Source organism: Gossypium raimondii, chromosome 1, assembly GCF_025698545.1.
Source record: "Gossypium raimondii isolate GPD5lz chromosome 1, ASM2569854v1, whole genome shotgun sequence".
Lineage (NCBI taxonomy): Eukaryota > Viridiplantae > Streptophyta > Magnoliopsida > Malvales > Malvaceae > Gossypium > Gossypium raimondii.
In genome coordinates, this window is record NC_068565.1 from 3,012,500 (window position 1) to 3,033,894 (window position 21,395).

General features: G+C 32.4%; 2 protein-coding genes across 2 annotated transcripts; one reads left to right on the plus strand and one right to left on the minus strand.

Moving 5' to 3' along the window:
• Positions 1-4,507: 4,507 nt before the first annotated feature.
• On the minus strand, positions 4,508-6,005 carry LOC105775871 (GLABROUS1 enhancer-binding protein-like). The gene has a single exon (XM_012598372.2). The coding sequence runs from the start codon at positions 5,965-5,967 to the stop codon at positions 4,795-4,797; it is 1,173 nt and encodes a 390-aa protein (XP_012453826.1). The 5' UTR covers positions 5,968-6,005; the 3' UTR covers positions 4,508-4,794.
• Positions 6,006-11,088: 5,083 nt separating this feature from the next.
• Positions 11,089-14,648, plus strand: LOC105775889 (glycolate oxidase 1). Its single transcript, XM_012598383.2, has 12 exons — positions 11,089-11,258; positions 12,368-12,536; positions 12,624-12,748; positions 12,833-12,879; positions 13,000-13,077; positions 13,149-13,273; positions 13,372-13,438; positions 13,534-13,596; positions 13,704-13,773; positions 13,867-13,967; positions 14,044-14,148; positions 14,255-14,648. Exons 2-12 carry the CDS (start codon positions 12,400-12,402, stop codon positions 14,444-14,446), a joined length of 1,110 nt encoding a protein of 369 aa, XP_012453837.1. The 5' UTR covers positions 11,089-11,258; positions 12,368-12,399; the 3' UTR covers positions 14,447-14,648.
• The last annotated feature ends 6,747 nt before the right edge of the window (positions 14,649-21,395 follow it).

Consider the following 21,395-nt stretch of genomic DNA (forward strand, 5'->3'; position numbering starts at 1 on the left):
GTAAAAACCTCAAAATCAATCTGAAATGAAGTGATTGGAATTCGATTTCAAAATTATCCGATATAATACGTTTTTGGCTTTTGGGGCACTCTTGGGTCATCAATAAGTGAACTTAATGACCTATTCTATTTTAACTTTTGCAATAACATCCATAAAAAAGAAAAATCAAATGCAGAATTCCATTGTTAACTCATGCATGCAATAAATGATATTAAAAAAATTATAAAAATGATAATTTATAGATTTTGACAAAATGTTTAAAATTATTCATAGCCTCTCTCAGACTTATAATTAAGAGGATGGTGTGCTTTAACGCACCTAAATCTACATCATCCTGTACAAATAACAATGTACATACCAATCGAACTAACACTCAATTGAATAAAGCCTTAAATTCTCATATTTTGTTGGGTGTTTCCTACGGCCAGAAATCTTGCAATTAATAGCTCATTTGTCAATTATAAACTGAGGACAATACATATATCGTGTAAAGGGTTTTCTTAAATGCACGAGGAAACTAAATATTATTAATCAAAAATATATTAAGTTGAATGTGTACGAAATTAGTATCCATGTCTAGTTAAAGAGAAAGGCATATGCTCGCACATGCCAACCGACATAATTAAAGCTACATCTCTCTATCATCTCAATCCTCTAACTTTTACCCTCAATTCTTCCTATATAAATTCAATGCCTATAGTGCTTGTGGAGGCCATGAATCAATCTCCTTTTCCTCAGTCCCTGTCTTCATATTTTATGACCCTTCACAATCCTTTTTCCCTCTATCTCATCCACCTTCAATCCATTAATTTGCTTGTATTTTCACCTGTTCGATGGAACCAACAAAGCCTAATTCCCGAAACCTCGACCAGTTCATGAACGAAGTCGCTCCGCCACGGTTTATCTCGGTTTCCAAGCGTCCATTGACGACAATGTTGGCCACCATAGCCGAGGAAGAAAAAGATTTCAACGACGATGAGGTCGTTAAAGGACGACGAACATATTCGTCGTCAGTGTGTGGCAAAGCTGCTATATGTTGTCTTTCAAGGGAACTTGAAAGCTCCATGTTATTGTTCCTCGTGCAAATGGCCAAAACAAATTAAAATTAATAATGGTTGCTATGGCTAAATAATTAACATGAATAAGTAGATTAGGTGGAGCAACTAATTTTGCTATGTTTTTACAAAGCAATGTTGGGATTGTTTTTGCCTTGTTTACATCATTTTTTTCCATCGTGTCTTTGTTTTTCCCAGGAAAATTTCTTGACCGCAGATGATGAGTTCAATTGTAACCAGCAATAAAGATTTCACGTTCTTCTAATTCTTTTCTCTGCATTTCAATACGTTTAACATAAAATAATCATGAAATAGATGCCATGGAACGTTTTGAGGAATACACCCATGCTATATACTTCCATCAAACAAGACAAAATATTTGATATGTTATCGATATATATATATATATATATATATAAACACAAATGAGATGATATTATATGATTTATACTGATAATATCAAATATTGTATTAGAAAAATAGTTTGTTTATTGTTTATAGTAATTAATATTTATGAAAGTTTTAGTACTAAATAAATTATGTAATTATTTGACTTCAAATTTCTTATTTAAACTCTACAAGAAGTTGGTTGATTTTGCTTTCTTATTTAGAACCCCCAAAACCTTCCCTGCGTAGGGAATAGCTGAAACCCAAGGCTTCCCAAATGAGCAAAAGAGTAAAGCATATGCTAAGGATTCAGATTCCTCACATCCCTTTGGATACCAGTGTTCTCCATGTCTTGACCTTCTTACCAAGTTTTGTTTAGTGGCCATAACATCGTGACAGACTCTCCAAATGACTTTTCATGAAGACCATTCAGAAGAGTGATTCGCATCAACATCACTGGATGACGCTGAGCTCAAAGGGGTTGAATGTTGTGAAAGTAAACGGTACTCTAATTGAACATCGTAAGAACTATCCTTCAAGAAATGCCAAATCAGTTTATCGCTTAATGTTAGGGGGGGCAATGGGAAAATTTTCAAATAGTCTAACTTTCTTCTTGTGAAAAGAGAGACCAACTTAAATAGAGTTCCGTATTCGTGAAATAAGCTTGATCAAATCTTTGAAAAGCATTGGATACATTTTAACGTCATTTCACCTATGTAATTAATATAAGTTGAAAAATATTAGATAGAAATTTGAAATAATTTTTTTATAAAGTTGGAAAGCTAAATAAATTATTATGTCAAAAGAATAAAATCTCATTTTTTTTCCCAAAAATTTCTTTAAGAACTCCCTATTAGAGTTATTTATGGGCCAGACCGAGCCAAGTAAAAATTTAAGTCCATTTACTAGGCAGAGGTTAGCCCGACTTGAAAAATGAGTCTAATTATCCAAGCCCAGTACAAATAAAAATGCTAAAACTCAAGCCCGAACAACCTATGTTAAAATTTTTTTATATTATTTTTTATATAAAAATAAATTTAAAAAATATAATACATCAAATACACTAAAAACATTAAAATAAATATTTCTCAACAAATAAAAAAATAAAAAAACTTAAATAACACTAAAATAAGTGCAACTTAGCAAGCAAATAGTAGCAAAATTAATAATAAAACAAGAGTTATACACTATCTAAATAATAACAACAAAATAGTAACAATACAATAGCGAAATGATAACAAAACAATAGCAAAAAAGTAAAACAACAGCAACAATTATTTTTTGCAAATCCAACCCAACCAAAAAAATTTTACTCAAGGCCTGGCCCGAGCAAAAAACAAATTTTATTTTTTGTCCAAATTTATTTTTTAAACTTATATTTTTACTCAAATTCTTCTTCTTTTTAGACGAACCGACCTAACACATGAACAAGTCTAATTTCGATAAACTCTATCACATACCTTGCCATGATCCAACAATAAAGCTATGATAGCTTTTAGGCCCCTCTTTCGCTTTTTTATTGGATGGAATGGTTTATAGGTAGCCAAAATATTTTCTTGACTGCCTTTTTGGTACAAAATGAATTTTGTCATGTTAAACCAAATGAGAATCTGAATGCTTGTAGAAATTTATTTACCACATTTTCACGTTGGAATGATAATGGATCGGTTTGGGTTCCATTTTGGAGGAAAAAATTATCGTTGCTTTGCAACATTAAGATTTTTAAAATTCCAAAAACTGAAATTGAACAAAAAATAAAGATATTTTTTACTTACACTAATTTTTACGTAAAATATTTAAACAAATTATACATTGAATAAAAAAAAATCTAATTCAATAAGCATGACAACAGCTATAGATACTTGCCTAGTGCAACTCATTACTTGAAAGAGAACTCAACCAAGTCACTGACACCAATGTTAGCACATTCCTACGGTTCCCCCTCGGAGCAAACATCTAATATTACCCCCCTCAACATACGCAGTTCTATTTTAACTACAATGTCTGGAAATTTACTAGGACAGCCATACATGCATCATCCAAAATTTGAGCTTTGGACGAAAATCATATGTTAGTAGGAATAAAATATGAATGGTTTACATGCTGAGAGATGCCAAATTCAGATAGCTAGGAGCAACTAACCATCCACCTTGATTCAAGTTTCTCAGCAGCAATGCCAATGACAGCAATCTATTGTAATTAGGTTACTATACATGAACAAAAAATGTAAAACCACCATTTAAAAGAGCCATGTTCAACTGTGCTCATTTCCCTAACATTGAGTTTGCAAACAAAGCAAAACCATCAATTTCATGCAGTAATTTTTCCTACACCCTTGTGCTCCAACTAAAGCTGTGCTAAGGCTACACCCCTTATTTACATTCTCTACAAAAATAAAATTTAAAAAAAAATACCACCGGGAAAGCTAACTAAATAGTAAATACAAACACATTCAAAAGCCTCAACTTGAAATATGTTCAAGTATCAGTAGGAGGCAACCAAGACATTTCAAATAACTACAATGTTAAACGATTATTAGGCTATACCAAAGCATATGGCCAAACAAATATAACTACATAAGTATAAACTACAATAAAATAAACTGAAAACAGAGCAAATGCTGCAATCATAGGATACATTCACATAGCTAAGCAAACCTTTTACGTGGTTGCATTTATTTTTTAAAACCATATTGATAATCAGCGAGGTCAACTATCACCAATGTTCCTTGCAGGAAAGAAAAAACTAGAGTTGCCCATGTTTCTTTTACAAACAGCAGTATCACTTAAGAACGCAGAGTAGTGATTATAAGAGCATGGCATAATACATGCATAGTACAAGAGTTTAAACAAAGCAGAGCTTGTGGATGATGTATCAAAAGGAATATGTGGCATATTAATGAAAGGATCAGTTCACAACAGTTCAAATAAACAAGGGAAAGAATGGGATAAAAAAAGTAAGCAAAACAGGTATTTAGTCAAGCATCAGAAACCATCATCCAGAAAGGCACTACAGCAGCAAGAAATTCGTTAATAAAACCATAAAATACAATAAAATGAAACAAATTAGAGACAAAGAAAATAAAATAAAAGGATTAAGCAATTCCAAACATAACAAAATATGCTTAATAGCGACCTATAACGCATATAAGCGACCAACAAACAAAGAAGCAGCTCCATAAGTTACTCTCTATGCAAGAGATAAATATTATCCCAAAGTTACCAATATTTTGAGCTACAGATACCCCCCATGATTGGCAACATACAGGCAGCTTACTTATCTAATAAGCACAAAAGTTTAAACATTTCTTTAAAATGCATATAAAAATATCATTACTTATTATACTAGCACTCTATTTTTCTTCAGACTTGTAATATTCCAGCACCAACTTAGCTTGCTCAGTGACCAATTCACTTCGCTCCACAAACAGCTCCAACTGCGCAATTTGCAATTTCCTCCATTTCGCCTCCAAAGCCGCCTTCTTTTCACCATCAACCATATCCAACCCGAGCTTTACAACTGCCTCTTCCATGTCAGAGACACCAAATCTCTTATCAAACAAACTACCAGAACTCTTAGACACCACCTTATCGGCCTCTATTGGCACTGCATCGTATGTTTTCTTATCGGGTGAAGAAAACTCTGCTTTCAATGCAACCACTGCCTTGTTATTCCCCTTGGCTTTCCCATTCGACTTAGCAGCTGAAGACTCAACTTTTCCACTAATCCCTTCTTTTCCCCAAATCAATTTCGACAACTCAAAAGCATTCTGCTCATGGGCCTTAGAGAAAGTTCGATCCTCGCCCTTTTTACCCTTACCAGCATTGTTTTCGAATTTTTTCTTTAACCTTCTAATCTTATCCATCATTTGTGCTTTGGTAACATCAGTATGAATCGATTTCTTGACAAAATTATAAAATGCATTCATATCAGCACAGGGGTCAGCCCCTTTTTTAGCAGAATAATCCAACATACCTTTCAACAAAGCAATCTCATCATCTTCACTGAACAACCGCTGAAAAAGCTGCTTTTTTGCATCTTCACCAGTCTTTTTCACCTCCTCCACAGCAGGTGTTGTAGCCAACCCTTCTTCCCCAACCTTCTTCTTGGGTCGTTTGGCTTCTTTAGCATCCAACTCCAACTCCCCAGGCCGTTTAGATGAAGAAGCCCTAATGGGAGAAGTCAAGGGCTTATTAGATCTGGGTTTCTTTGCATTCAAACTTTCCTCCATAGGTTTCGTCGCAAGAGGTTTAACATTCGGTGTAGCGGTGTCGGATTCGGATTCGGAATCAGAACCGGATTCATCAGATTCATCGTTAACGACGCCAGGCGTAGCGGTTTCCGGCTTTCTGGGTGGTGGGCTCTTTTGGATCAATGGAGTTGACTCGGTTTTGGGGTCTTCCTCATCTTCTTCCTCAGTTGAAGACCCTTCTTCTTCTTCCTCAGAAGAAGTCACCTCTTCATCTTCTTCAGAGGAAGAAGCGGCTGGTGGGACTTCAATGGGGTTTGAACGTTTTGGTGCCATCGAAAAAGAGGGGGGGGGGTGGGGGTGGGGGAGAGGCTGCTTAGGGTTTTGGCTTGTTTGATGATTTAACAGGGAAGGAGGCAATAGCAAATCGGGAGTATCAGAGTTTATTTTGATTTCGTAAAGCTACCCTATTTTTTTTTTCCTTTTCAAATGGGCTTTGGATGTTGGGCAATGGGCTCTTAGCATTGTTATTTTTTAAAAAAAAATTAAGGCTAAGTAGTCTCTCAAATTTTTTCAAAATAAAATAATTAACTTCTTGTTTTTTTTTGCACTCACTTGTAGGGGTGTTCATTCGGTTAACCAACCCGAAATAACATTAACTGAATTAACAGATCTTTCAAAAATTTTAACCGTTAACCGAACTGAAATTTTTTTGATTAATTCGGTCGGTTAACCAAATTAACCGAAAATTATATGTTTTTTTATTTTTGGTTAAAAATTAACCGAATTAACCTAATTACCCGAATTAACCGAATTAACCAAATTACCCGAATTAACCAAATTGAATCACTACATAATTAAATTATTTTTAGACTTTAGTTTTAGTTTTAGTTTTAGAATTTTATTTTTATTTATTAAATTATTTGTAATTTTTATGATTGGGTTGGGTTGGGTAATTGGGTTGGGTTGAATACTTGGGTTTGGATTGGGCTTAGGTGAATAGTAGGCCTATTTATATATTATAATTTTATTTATTAATTTTTCGGTTAAACGAAAAATTGTTAACCAACCGTTTCGAACCGAATTAACCGTTAACCGAAAAATCAAAAAAAATTAACCGACCCCAGACCGAAAAAATTCAGTTAACCGACCGATTAAACGAATTCGGGCGGTTAACCGAATTTTTTGGGTTTTACCCGAATTTTGCACACCCCTACTCACTTGGGTATTTAAACTTTTAAAATATATCAAAAGGTCCTCAAATATTTAAAAAAAAAAATTAGGCCCCTGTTTTTTCTTTGCAAACAACTGGGTACTTGAGCTTTTAAAATGCATAAAAAAATGCCCTCAAACTTAAAAAAAAAAAAAGAAAGGTAATTAAGCCCTTGATTTTTTTCACTCAATTGGGTACTTGAGTTGTCCCTAATTTTTTTCAGTTAAAGTCACCATCTGTCACAATCACAACGTGACATGTAGCAAAAAATGATTAAAAATAAAAATCAATAAAAGTTATAAAATTATTAAATTTTAATAAAAATTATAAAAATATTAAAATTAGAAAAGTTTTAAAATTATATAAAAATTGTAAAAATGATAAAATATATAGAAATATAGGAAAATTTTTAAAATATTATAAAGTCATAAGAAAATTATAAAAATGTAAAGAAATATAAAATTAGTAAAAATTATAAACATTATCGTACTAAAAGAAGCATTTTATAATTTTTCTATAATTTTATAATTTTTATTTTTCTCAATTTTCGACACATGTTAAGTCGTGTTACGAAATATGATGACTATAACTAAAAGAAACTGGGGTCGTTAACTTTAAAGGTCAATGATTTAAGTTAGTAATTAAATGACATTTTTTATGCATTTTATAATTTTTTATCATTTTTATAAAATTTTATATTTTTATATTTTTTCTAATTTTTATATTTTACATTTTTATTAAAATTTAATATTTTTTATAACTTTTATTTAATTTTATTTTTTATAAATTTTTTGCCACATGGCACACCGTGATTGTAATACGAGGTAGCTCTAACTAAAAAAATTAGATGTAGTTAAATTTAACAGTCAACTATTACAGTTAATAGCCAAAGAGCCTTTTTGATGCATTTGACAGTTCAAGTACCTAATTGAGTGAAAAACAAAATCAGGAGCTTAATTATTTTATTTTTTTGAAAAGTTTGAGGCTTTTTTTATGCATTTTGAAAGTTCAAGTACCTAATTAAGTGCAAAAAAAAAAAAGCAATGGCTTAATTGCTTTTTTTTTTAAAGTTTGAGGGTTTTTTTTATGCATTTTAAAAGTTTAAGTACTCAATTGAATGCAAAAAAAAAAGTTGGAGCTTAATTACTTTTTTTTTAATTTTGAGGGCATTTTACATACTTAAGTCAAAAATTAATTAATAGATTTAAAATGTTAAAAAAAATTGGTTTTTTTTTGTGAATTATAAGAAAAAGGCAAAGCCCAACAGCAATGCGACTAATATGACTCGAACCTAAGTCACATTTAAAACGGTGAACACCCTCTAACTATCAGGCCAACATACGAGTTAAAAAAATTAAAAATTTATGAAAAGGAATATTGTTGTTTGGTGGCTTTCTATGTTGTTATAGTTAAATACGAGGTTTTTTTTTGTAATTTTCTTCATTAAATTCTTTTATGTTACTTTAATTAGCTTTTATCCATTGAGATCTAGTATGAATTTTTTTTAAAAAAAATTACAACTATAATAGGAAATAAATAAATAAATAAGTTGATACAAAAACAATAAAAATAATATTAATAAAATATGATGGCTTTGATGGGTATAAAATATAAAATCCTCAACCCTTTAAGTAAAATAGTGAAAAAGAGACTAAAATAAATTGTTAATTTTGCAAGGTTGCATTAATGTTAATTAATTGATGGATAGCACTTAAGTTAGGGCAATCGTGTGATGAAATTTTGCCATTTTGGGGCTAAGGGCACATTTTATGTTCTTCTTTATCTTTGGTGTGTTGGGCTTTACTAATTGTGGGTTAAACCTATTCATGAGTTGAGTTATCTATTCAGATCCGAAGATTCACCTGAATTTAAAAGTATTTGGACAAAAACATTAGATTTGAAAAATGAGTTTAGACAAAAAATTAAGCTCGCTTGAAATATGGACTGGGCTTGGGCTTGAACATTCAAAACCCAAGCCCGACTCATTTTAAAATTTATAATGTTTTATATTATATAATTAATAACACATCGAGATGTTTGGGAGACATTAAATGTAATAATATAAATTTAAGTTGAGCCAGATCAAAATTTTCACTTAAAATCTTGACTAGAATAAAAAGTGAATTTTAATTTTGTCTAAATCTATTTTTCGCTTTACATTTTATCTAAATTCTATTATAATTCGAGAACACCTTTAAATTTGGATAATAATATAATTCTTGAACAAATCTATTTAAATTGCAATTGAATAATGGAAATTATTTATTTATCATTTAAATTTAAATATAACAATTTTTTTTTGGAATCGGTGATGTGTAAGAAATTATGAGAAGTACTTATTATATAAATTTAAATACAAATTATGTTAATGCAAAATTTACCTTCCAATTATAATATTAATTGCAACTTAAAAATAATTGGCAGTTGATTAAAATTTGTCTTATTTTGATTAGCACAATTTCAATCAAATGAGTACAATCTTATTTTGATGGCCTGTGTGGTTTATCAGCGGCGTATTTTTAAAGGCAAACAAACAAAATCAAGAAAAAGGAGAATCAAATTGAAGAATTGATGATTGATTTCTTGCTGATTAAGTTTAGTTACTTGTGAATAGACGACATATTAGTCTTTTAATTGGTTTGTTCATTTTCAACTAGACTAATGACATGTTTAAGTTCATCTACTGATACAAGTTGTCTTTCCGTATTATGATCTGACCACGTAATACCACTTAGGATTAGTTAAACGTTAAATAACTATTGAGCCAATGTTTACTTTTATTTTGGTTTGCGTGGAAAAACTATTGAGAATGATATATATAGGGTATTATTGTAATTAATAGATATTATTAAACCAATTTGTTCGAAAAATGCAAGTGAACATAGAAGAAAATACTACACTTAAGGCACCGGATCCAATAGCCTAGAGGGAGGATGATCTAGATTTTGTCCAACAGTAAGGTCAATAAATTGGTGAGAGTTAGATCAATGCTAGGACTTAAATCATTAGTTATAATATGAGAAAGATAGCGGATCATTATTCTGGGTACGGCCTTACAAACTTAGACTAAGGTCGAACTGTGTAAACAATCTCAATATTCATCTTTATGTTTTCATACTTTTGATTTCGTGATTGAAATCATGGCTACAGTTTCAAGTGCTATTTTTGCCACAGTTTTTGTTTTACAAGTACCCCACGCTTCTTCACAAAACATTGTAAGTAAAGTAAATTAAGTCAATTGGTTTACATTTAAGCTTTCGGAGAGAGTTTTAGAAGGAAAAATATCTAGTTTGAGTATAGAAATAAGTAAGACTTAAATTACAATTTATACTTTTTTAGCACTTTATTAAGTCTCTAGACAATACCACGTGATTGTAAGAAGTTTTCCACATGCTTGAACAAATTTTGGTTTCCATCTCTATTTTTCTTACGATAGTTACAATTTAACATACAAAAATCAACAATCTTTCAAATTACATTAATAGTAATATTTTATTTTATACAAATTTTAAACTATTGATAACCCCAATTAATAAAGCATAGGATAAATTTATAGTAATAATTTCAACTTAATTAAAATTTAGTTGATAATATTTTACTTTTATTGAACACTAAAGGAGCCCCAAAGTAGTCCACACTCATTCTAATTTAAATTATAATTTCACTATTAGGTCCTCTTAATTTAAATTTTGAATAAATTAATCATTCCAAAAAAAAAAAAAGGAATGTGAGAAAAACGTTTGGCATATGTGGTTCTTATAAAAACTTAGGATAACTTTAATGAAAATCATTAGTACCAATATTAACTATTTTTATTTGCTCAGTTTCAAAATTGACATGAATTAAATTATTTTTAATTTTTTGAGAGGGACCAATTCACTTAATTTTAAAATTAGAAAGGACCCAAGTGTTGTTTTTACCAAAAATGTAGCATTCATTCATATCTCATATCCATAGAGAGAGTGAGGTGGGGAGAGCCAGAACCACTGTTGTCACTTTCACATGTCACAGAATTTTTAAATATATTATGTACCTTATTCATTGTTCTAATTTTCCCTTATCCATTTATTCTTTTTATTTATTTATTTTGGGATGAGAAATGATAATATAGGAAAAGAACCACTGTGAAACACACAAAGGATAAGTGGATGAGAGTTCCCCAATACCCCAAAATAGGATTTGGTCTCAATTTCTCACCTCCAAATGCTCATCCACTTAAACTTGTGATTTCCATATAATATAATATAAATATATATTCTTACATGTTTTAATATGTATCCCATTTTTTTTAATATAAAACCTTTTTTTTAAAATATTTTTCATTGCCAATCAGTCCCTTATTAATAAGTAGAGTATTTCCACAACTGGTTTAATTCCCTTCATGCACTGTGCTCCATAGTCTTGGAACCCAAGGGTATGCCTTTTCTCTACCTTATTTCATTGTCTTTTGGCCATGTTGGTTTAGACGGTAGACTTTCTATGATTCTGCTGCATTAATATTCAATTTTACACTACATTTCCCCCATGTTTATGTTTTGCTATGTTAGCTAAATTCAAGTTTAAGTCTCTGATATTGGTGTGTTTGACATATAAATATTTTCTACATTCATATTCGAATATATATTGAATATAAATATTTTAGAATAAATGAAAAATCCATGTAACATAAGTGTTTTTGGCTCAGCAGAATATCATGTAGTTTGTGTTTATGTTTTTCTATTGAATATTTTGAGGTTAAATATCCCTTTTTTCTTATTGTTTTTATCTCGATTTATGTTATATATTTGAAGAATTCTATAATATATTCATATTTGAATATGTATGAAATATAAATATTGAATGCACATACTTAGAGAAAAATTAGAAGTTGAAGATAATTTTATGTTAAATATATGGAGTTAAAAGCGATAATCATTAACTCCAAAAAAATTTATGAATCATAAAACTATTGAAAAATGATGGTAAACATCTCACAAAGTCAGATTTCTTAATTTCAAAGGTTAAAGTCTCATTTACTTTAATTCATTTTGTATCTTATATATATATTACCCCATAAATTTCAGTGAAAATTTATTCTAGTATGACTCGAGAGTTTCTATTTTGATAACTTAAAGGAATTTTTAAATATATTAAAAAATCTAAATACATAGAAAATTTTAAAATATATATTATTCACAATCTATGGAACGTAGGTTTAATTAGTTTCATCTCATCTCTTTAGTTTTTTTTTTTTTGCATGTATTTGAAACTTTGATATAATATGGTTTAATTTAGTATTATTTTTGAAAAATATTTTAAAATTATTAAAAGAACACTTTTAAAATTTTTGATTTAATTATTTAAATGTTTATGTCAAGTTAAAAATAAGTTTTCAAAAGATAAAAGGTAGATAATGAGTGTTAAAAAGGACACTCATAGTCTAGGTCTTGAAGCCCGACATTTGATTCAACTATTGTCCGTACCATTTAGTCTGGTTACATTGTTTTGGTCCCTAATCCTTACTGGTATCATATGTTTTTTCAGACAGAAGACTCTTTTAACATTTCACCGCAAAGATGGAGATAACAAATGTGAGCGAGTATCAAGAAATTGCGAAGCAAAAGTTGCCAAAGATGGTGTATGACTACTACGCATCTGGTGCTGAGGACCAATGGACATTGCAAGAGAATAGATTTGCTTTCACTAAGATACTGTGAGCTTTTTTTTCAAAACAAGACCAGATTGTTCCTTTATTGCTAAATGTTTATGTCTCAATTTGTTGACATTCTTCGTTCTTAAGGTTTCGTCCTCGTATTCTCATCGATGTAAGCAAGATAGACATGACCACAACTGTGTTGGGTTTCAAGATATCAATGCCTATCATGATTGCCCCAACTGCCATGCAAAAAATGGCTCATCCTGAAGGTATGGAATCGGTTTCATTTTGTTATTTAGTTCTTGTTTCATGGAAGCCAATTTGAGTGAGATCCCTTTCAATTTGTGTGACAGGGGAGTATGCAACAGCTAGGGCTGCATCTGCCGCTGGAACTATAATGGTTTGGTTTCTCATTCCCGATTTATTTAACCCCAATCGTCGAATGCTTTTATGCTAAAACCGATCCATAACCGATGACAGTGTTCCAATTCATTTTTAACTTGCTTGCTGATCATTTCAGACATTATCCTCATGGGCAACTTCTAGTGTTGAGGAGGTTGCTTCGACAGGACCCGGCATTCGGTTTTTCCAACTCTATGTAAGTTCAAAAATGCATACATTGGTGTCCTATATTTGTTCATCAACTGATCTTCGATGTCGAATCTCAAGGTATACAAGGACAGGAATGTAGTTGCACAGCTCGTTAGAAGAGCCGAGAGGGCTGGTTTCAAGGCGATTGCCCTTACAGTTGATACTCCGAGACTCGGTCGCAGAGAAGCTGATATCAAGAACAGGTATCATTGTCTCGCAGAGTCTTCGAGGCCGTTAAGCATTCTTCGTAATATGCTCGAGTTACACTCAAAGAGTCTTGTGTTTCAAAATTCCCTTGCAGGTTCACTTTACCACCATTTTTGACATTGAAGAACTTTGAAGGTTTGGACCTTGGCAAGATGGATCAAGTGAGTAGTCCTTTCGACATTTGTGTTAAAAAATATACTAATGAGATGAGCATTTGTTTTCTAAGATATTTAACTTGTTATTGGGAGCCATGCAGGCTGATGACTCGGGTCTTGCTTCGTATGTTGCCGGACAAATCGATCGTTCCCTTAGCTGGAAGGTACGTATATGCACGAGCCGATCCAGGGCTTCTATCGGTTAATTACAATGTTCATGTTATAGTTTTGATTAAACGTGTAATAAATGTACTCTATTGGCTATGCATAGGATGTGAAATGGCTTCAAACAATCACCAAATTGCCAATTCTTGTGAAGGGTGTACTCACGGCTGAAGATAGTAAGAAAGAACTCGAACCCTTCTCTGTTTCTCAGGTCCGTTTTGATAACATATACTGATTTTTTGAACTATATATCGATGCTTGTCTCGTAGCAAGGATAGCGATACAGGCTGGAGCAGCCGGTATCATCGTCTCCAACCACGGAGCTCGCCAACTTGATTACGTTCCTGCCACTATCATGGCCCTGGAAGAGGTAAACCAGTGGTTTCAGACATAGGGAACACATAACCAAAAACTTCATGTTTCACAAATTATTGAAACTCTCTCAGGTTGTCAAAGCTGCTCAAGGTCGGGTTCCTGTCTTCTTGGACGGTGGTGTTCGGCGTGGAACCGATGTTTTTAAAGCTTTGGCATTGGGAGCCTCTGGTATATTTGTAAGTATATAACTGTCCTCCCGTATAGGGGTTGCACCATGAAGCTGCAAAAGTTGATATTATACAATCGTGCATTGTTATAACAATGGTGCGCCTTAAATCTCAGATTGGGCGACCAGTGGTGTTCTCATTGGCTGCTGAAGGAGAAGCTGGCGTGAGGAAAGTGCTTTCGATGCTGCGCGACGAGTTCGAGCTAACCATGGCGTTGAGCGGTTGTCGTTCGCTTAAAGAAATCACTCGTGACCACATCGTGACAGAATGGGACAGTCCTCATCCGCGTCCGGCCCCGAGACTGTAGAGTCCTATATATTATGGGCGTGCAACTTTAGCCTAGCAAATCGCAAGATGAACTTAGTTGGAGCTCAAGAGATATATATAGCATTTGCATTGCATTTATGGCATAAAATTACTGTCTTTTTTTTTCTTTGGGAACAAGTTTCTGTTTCATTGAGTTAAAAGGTTATGTAATGATAATGTTGGCTACTGTTGCCTTTTCTGTATATTCTTTTCTTAAAAACAAATTGGTAATATGGTTGTCGAAACCATCTTTTGAGTTTGAAAAAACGGGGATCGACTTTTAAAATGAAAACGGAGAGTTGCCACCGATCTTTTATTGAGGTGTGATCGGATCACCTTGAAAACGATTTTAGGTCTACGAATTTTGAGAAAACTGGTTCAGGAGTCGATTATGCACGAGGAAGGGTTAGCACCCTCGTAACGCCCAAAATTTGTACCGAATTGATTGTTTAATGTCTTAATATGAAAAATTTGAAAAGATTTTTAATATACGATCCTTTGAAAAGAGAATTTGAATAGAATGAATTTGATTGATGTGACTCACTTATTTTAAAGAATTAAATTATCACACTCAATAAGTTAGAGTGTAACGTTTTAAATCCTCAAAATTAAGTTTATTTTTTTACTTTTGAAATTTATGCATTTTTGAGAAGGATATCAGGTTATTTGGGTCAAACGATAAATTAAACCCAGTAAGTTAGGGTTTATTTCCTCGAAATTCCTAAACACCAAATATTGCCTTTATTTTTTTCATTAGAAAAACAAAATCCTCATCTCGAGACAACAATACGTCATATCCAATGCGTTAGGACACTATGTATTGAATTCTCGAGAATGAGCTTTTTATTTTGAAATTTCTATATTCAATTTGAAAAAAGGGATATTCGGTTATTTAAATCCAGCAAGGAGAATTGAAGCCCAGTAAGTTAGGGTACAATCCTCTCGAGAATTTTGGATACCGAGTATTTGAAAATTGTGAAATAAAAATAATTTTGGTGCTTTAATAAAATACAATTTTTACAAATGAGACATGATTGAAGCAATATATAATGTAAAACATAAATAACAACCTAAGTATGCACTAATAAATTGTAAACAAATAGTAGGTAAATGTAAATAACCATATGATTTGTCATATTATACAAATATCAATATTAATATTCTAAACTAAATAACTCTAGCATCAATTAAAAGATACACCAAAATAAAAATAAAAATCACTATGTTCTACGTATAGGAATTTTAAAATAAATTACATACATGAATTCATAATAGACTTGAAATAAAATAATAGCATATAGATATACAAAAAAACAAAATTTAAGACACAATCTAAAACAAAACGTTAAAATATATACGTATTATATCAAATTCTTACAAAAAAAAAATATATATATATATATATTAATAAATGATGAACCAAATAATATCATGTCAAGTTTGAAAATAATAGTATATAATAGACTCTAAAAAACAATGTATGATAACTTTAAAACATATTAACTTGAAATATTAAAATAATATTAGAAATACGAACTAAATTTGTCAAAATATGAACTAATTCGATTTAAAATTAAACTAATAAAAGTTTAGTTAAAATTGAAACACGGTAAAAAAAAAACAAAAATAGAATAAACTAGAGGAATGAAAATTAAATTGAAATTAAAACAAAATTAGATAGGTAAAAAACATAAAAGAAAATAAAAGAAAGATTAAATTTAAACTCGATTTAAAAACCAAGGGACCTCAACAGCAAATAAGCACATAAATCCTGATATTCAAAATCAAACATGGGAAACGGCACCGTTTGAACGTGGATCCATTTGGAATCGGAACCAAATATGCGGTATAAATTAAAAAATTGAAGAAAACCAAACTGAAACAATACAAAACAAAGGACTTGTTGCTTAAATAAACCAGAAAGGCTGGACGCGCAGATCCTTCCCCGGGTCGGGTCACCGCGCGGATCAAGCCATCAAACGGCGCCGTTTTGAAGCCATCGTGTTGGCTCAAACGACGGCATTTTATCCCTATGCTTAAAGGGCTAACAGAACCCTAAGAAACCTGATATTATTTCAACCTAAAAACCTAAAAGAAAAGAACAATCTCTGCGCCGCTCTGCACAACGGTTGTTCAAGAAGGATCTCCGTACCTTCACTCCAAAAAAGATCTGGCCACGAGGTACGTCCGTCCCTTCCTTTCTGTTATTATATATATATATATATACTCATATATATATTTAATGGTAAACAAAAAAGAAAAAAAACGGCAATCGAAAAATCGAATGGAAAAGAGAAAAAAAAACCTTTCGTATTGATTTTCCTTCTTTCTTTACATTTGCATGTGTCCCCCCTTTTACAGATTTTTGCCATGGCTTTATATTGCCAAAAAGAAAAATAGAAATCCCCCCCAAATCCCTTTTTTACGTTTTTCTTATTTTCTACCAGTTCTTTTTTTGATTTGTTGTCGATTTCTGCCCTTTTTTGTTGCATTCTGTCTGTTGCTTTGCAGGTGTTTGTTGTGAGTTGTTGCAGGTACCGTACGAAGACGTGGCACGGCTCGGCGCGGTGCATAGAGGCTACTGATTCTGGCATTTGGAGAGAGCGGCTACCGAGGTCATTGCTTGCTTGGCTTCGTGCTAAATGAATGCCTAGGGTTTCTGGCATTTGGTTTAGGCCAGTTGGGCCAGGGTATTGGGCTTAGGTTCGGGCTAAGTTAATTGGGTTAGATTTTGATGGGCATTTGGGCTAGTCTAGCTTAGGCTAAAATGATTTGGGCCACGTTGGGCCCATGTATTTGGACTGTGGACTTTGTTTTACTTTTGTTTTTATTTATTTGTGATTTTGGGCCCTGACAAATTGGGCCTATTACAATGGGTATGTTGGATAATTACTACAGTCAAGTACAAATAATTAGGAAATAAAAATAAATAAATAAATATCACCTCAGGGAGAATTACTGTTTTAGAAGCGATTTCGCCCTTATTGGTGTAATTAGAAATGGACGTTGCCCCCAAAGGTTAATACAGTGCTTCCAAATTCGTAAACCTAAATGAATAAGATGGAACTCAAAAGGATTGTTCTTTTTTGTGAAAAGAAGGAATGGCAGAAGGAGGGAGGAAACAGTGAAAACTGAGAAGAGGCGGAGAACCAACTGGGAGGAGAAAGGGAGAAGAGAGCTGAATGGTTTTCTGTACATTTTGCAAATGAGGGAAGACTCCCTTTTATAGCTAAAACAAAGACGATTTACGTCAAAAAAATATTTGAACGGTTCCACATCATTCCCCCAAATCCACTCACTTCAGCTCCTCCATAATCGCATATTCAATTTGAAATTTATTATTTATTAATTTTATGAAACAATCAAACTTTAGAAAATGAGATAGATAAAAAAAATGTTTTTTCTGATAAATTCATGTGAACTGTACCCAAAAAGAAACACAGTCGTACGTGTCGATGACAAGAACATGAACTGGGTGGGCGGCGACAATGGTGGCGTGCATGAATGGGTTTAGTCTTTTATTATTCAATGAGAATAAACCCAAAAGACTGTATTTAAACCTTTGTGAAGGCCAATATTTTATCAATGTGAGATTTTTTACATTATCCATATTCTCCAACTAATGCAAAGAAATAAAAATTTTATAAAAGACGGGAAAAGGAGTAACAGCGAAATTAGCTGCTTAAGTACTAGTATCTCTTAAATTGGCACTAATACATAGTGAAATGAGCAATTCTTCTTTTAACAAGTGAACGAATTTGGAACTCGTTCAAATAGGAGTCAAATCATAAAAACAACTAATCTCAGGTCCAATAGAGTTCCGCTGTAGATCAACAATTTAGCTAATATACCTTGGGATGCTGGTAAATGCTCTAGAAAAACAACTCAACTTCTTTCATAAAAGGTGACTAATCCTTCACACTTATGTAGGTGATTTCATCAAGCCTATCTCAGTATAGACCACTCGGGTCATGGCAACGAAATCATTAAAAGCATTTAATAAGCTCAACCTCTTAATTTAAAAATTCGGTGAATTCAACAAGTCTATCTAAATAGAACCACCCAGAGCCTGGGATATGAATTCATAAAGAACATTTAGTGGCTCATCCTATAAATTCGGTAGGTTTATCAAGTCTGTCTCAATAGGACCACCCAAACTCTAGGCTGTGAACTCATTAAGAGCTTCTGGTAGTTCATCCTATAAATTTGGTGAATTCATCAAGTCCGTCTTAGTAGGACCACCCAAACTCTGAGCAATGAACTCATTAAGAGTAACAAACTCATCCTTATGCATGTACATTATGCGCCATAGGGATAGGTAAATATGTACTTTATGAGTCTTTCCATGGTTTCGTTTAATCATATTGAACTTAAAAGGCTAAGTTGAGTATCCACCATGAGTTCCTCAACCAATGGGCTTAAGACTCATTCCCCTCGATGAATCAAGAACTACTTTCCTATATAACCCTTTGGTTAGTGGATCAGCTAGGTTCCTCTCAGATCTTACGTACTCCATGACGAATACTCCATCCTTTATTTTATTCTTTATTTAGTGTCTCACAAGTCATGTCTTATTTGTATATGCCTTTTCTTGCTATTATAAGCCTGGATCTCATTCTGCAAGCAAATTCCTGAGCCACTCGACGTCTTGCCTGGCTAAATCAAGAGTTATAAACTCTTATTTTATGGTGGAGCAAGCAACACAGGAGCGAGCAACACACGTCTGTTTAGTATACTTCCAAGAAATAATTGCTCCACCCAAAGTAAAACATATAGCAACTATTAGAGCTGACCTCATCATTATCAGATAGATCTCCTCATCTAAATCACCATTCAAGAAAGTAGTATTCACATTCATCTGATGCATAAGTAAGTTGTGAATGGAAGCTAAAGCAAACAAAACACGAATGATTGAGATCTTAGTAACGGGAGAGTATGTATCGAAAAAATTAACTCCAAATTTTTGAGTAAATCCCTTTACAGCTAGTCTTGCCTTATACATTTGGATTGATCCATCTGGTCTAAGTTTCTTTCTAAAAACCCATTTATTACTAATAGATTTATAATCTTTAGGTAAGTCCACTAACTCCCAAGTATGATTAGAAATAATAGATTCTAGCTCATTGTTAATAGCATTTCTCCAGAAACTAGCATCAATTGGTTTTACAACTTCATCATATGTTTTTGGATCCTCATCTATTAGGAAAGTATGAGCAACAAAATCACTTATTAAGTCTAATTCAACAATTTTAGTTATAAAAGAAGTAAGGAAGTCAAGATCAAAATTAGTTGCAGTTTTTTGTCTTTTACTCTTCCTAGGTTCATCATCATATTGAGAATCCCTAGTATGTTTACTAGAAGAGGAAGAATCATGTTCATCTAACTGTATGTCATGCATTATAATAGATTTATTTAAAGGGAAAATGTTTTCGAAGAAAATAACATCTCTAGATTTGCAAATAGAATGATCATGCAATGACATAAATCTATATGTCGCATTGTTTAAAGCATAATAAATAAAAGTTGCATCAAAAGTATTACAGATTAGGGGCATAACATTTTCATAATTCATATGGGGTGCAGTCTAATTTTTTATGAGGCACTCTGTTAAGAATGTTATTTGCAGAAAATACAACCTCCACCCACATATTGTTAGACAAGCTAGAACTTAGAAGTAAGAAGTTCATCATTTCTTTTAAAGTTCTATTCTTTCTTTCAGTTATGTCATTTTGTTGTGAAATATAAAGGGCAGTGAACTCATGTATTATGCCATGTTTCTTACATACTTCTTTTAGAAAATTAGTGTTATATTCACCGCCTCTATCGGATCTAACCCATTTAATTCTCCTATCAAGTTGGTCTTCTACTTCTACTTTATAAAGAATGAATGCTTTATCAGCTTCATCTTTTTACCCTAGGAGATAAACCTTTGTGTATCTAGAGTAATCATCTACAAAGGTAATATAAAATTGTTTTCCTTCATTACTCTTTATGTTTCTAAAATTTGTTAGATTTGTGTGAATTAACTCTAAAAGTGCAGCATTCCTATCAGCAACATGTTTGAAGTGAGGACTACTATGCTTTGATTCAACACATATTTCACATTTATTAAAGTTGTTATCTAGATTAGGAAGCATTTTCATCTCTTTAAGCATTTTAAGGGAGTGAAAGTTCACGTGTACTAATCTAACATGCCACATATCAAGAGACTTAAGAATGTAAGCAAAAGTAGAAGTTTTATTAATAGCATTAGACACAGTCTCGATCACAAACAACCCTTCACTCGGGTAACCTTTTCTTACATAGTTTCCATTACGGGAAAGTATAAGTTTGTCAGATTCAAAGACTAGTTTAATGCCTGCCTTATTTAGAAGTCCACCACTAATCAAGTTTCTACGTAAAGTAGGAACATACAAAACATTATTTAAAGTAAGTGTTTTGCCAAAAGTAAGCTTAAGTAAAATCTTTCTTTTGCCGAGTACTTTTGAACTACTAGAATTACCCATTTAGACTTGTTCACCTTCAGATACATTCTCAAATTCGATGAACATCTCTCTGTTCGCACAGAAATGTTTAGAAGCGTTTGTGTCTACTATCCACTCGGAGTCATTTTTCACTAGGTTGACCTCGAAAACCACAACAGCGGTCACTTCGTCTAAATCTTCAATCAGGTTCGCTAATGGTTTGTTCTCATTCTGATTATGACTCTTGGAGCGATTAGAGTGCCGAAAGCATTGGTATGCTCTGTGTCCTGGGCTTACTGCATACATAACAACTCATTAGGTTGTTGGACTTTTGATTCTTTCTCGGTTTCTTGAATTTAGCGAGCTTCTTGGATTGAACCTGTTAAGTTTAGGACCAGAAGAAGATTCCACGAGGTTAGCCTTAAACCTGTCTAAATCTATTTGAATTGCAATTGAATAATGATAATGATTCATTTATCATTTAAT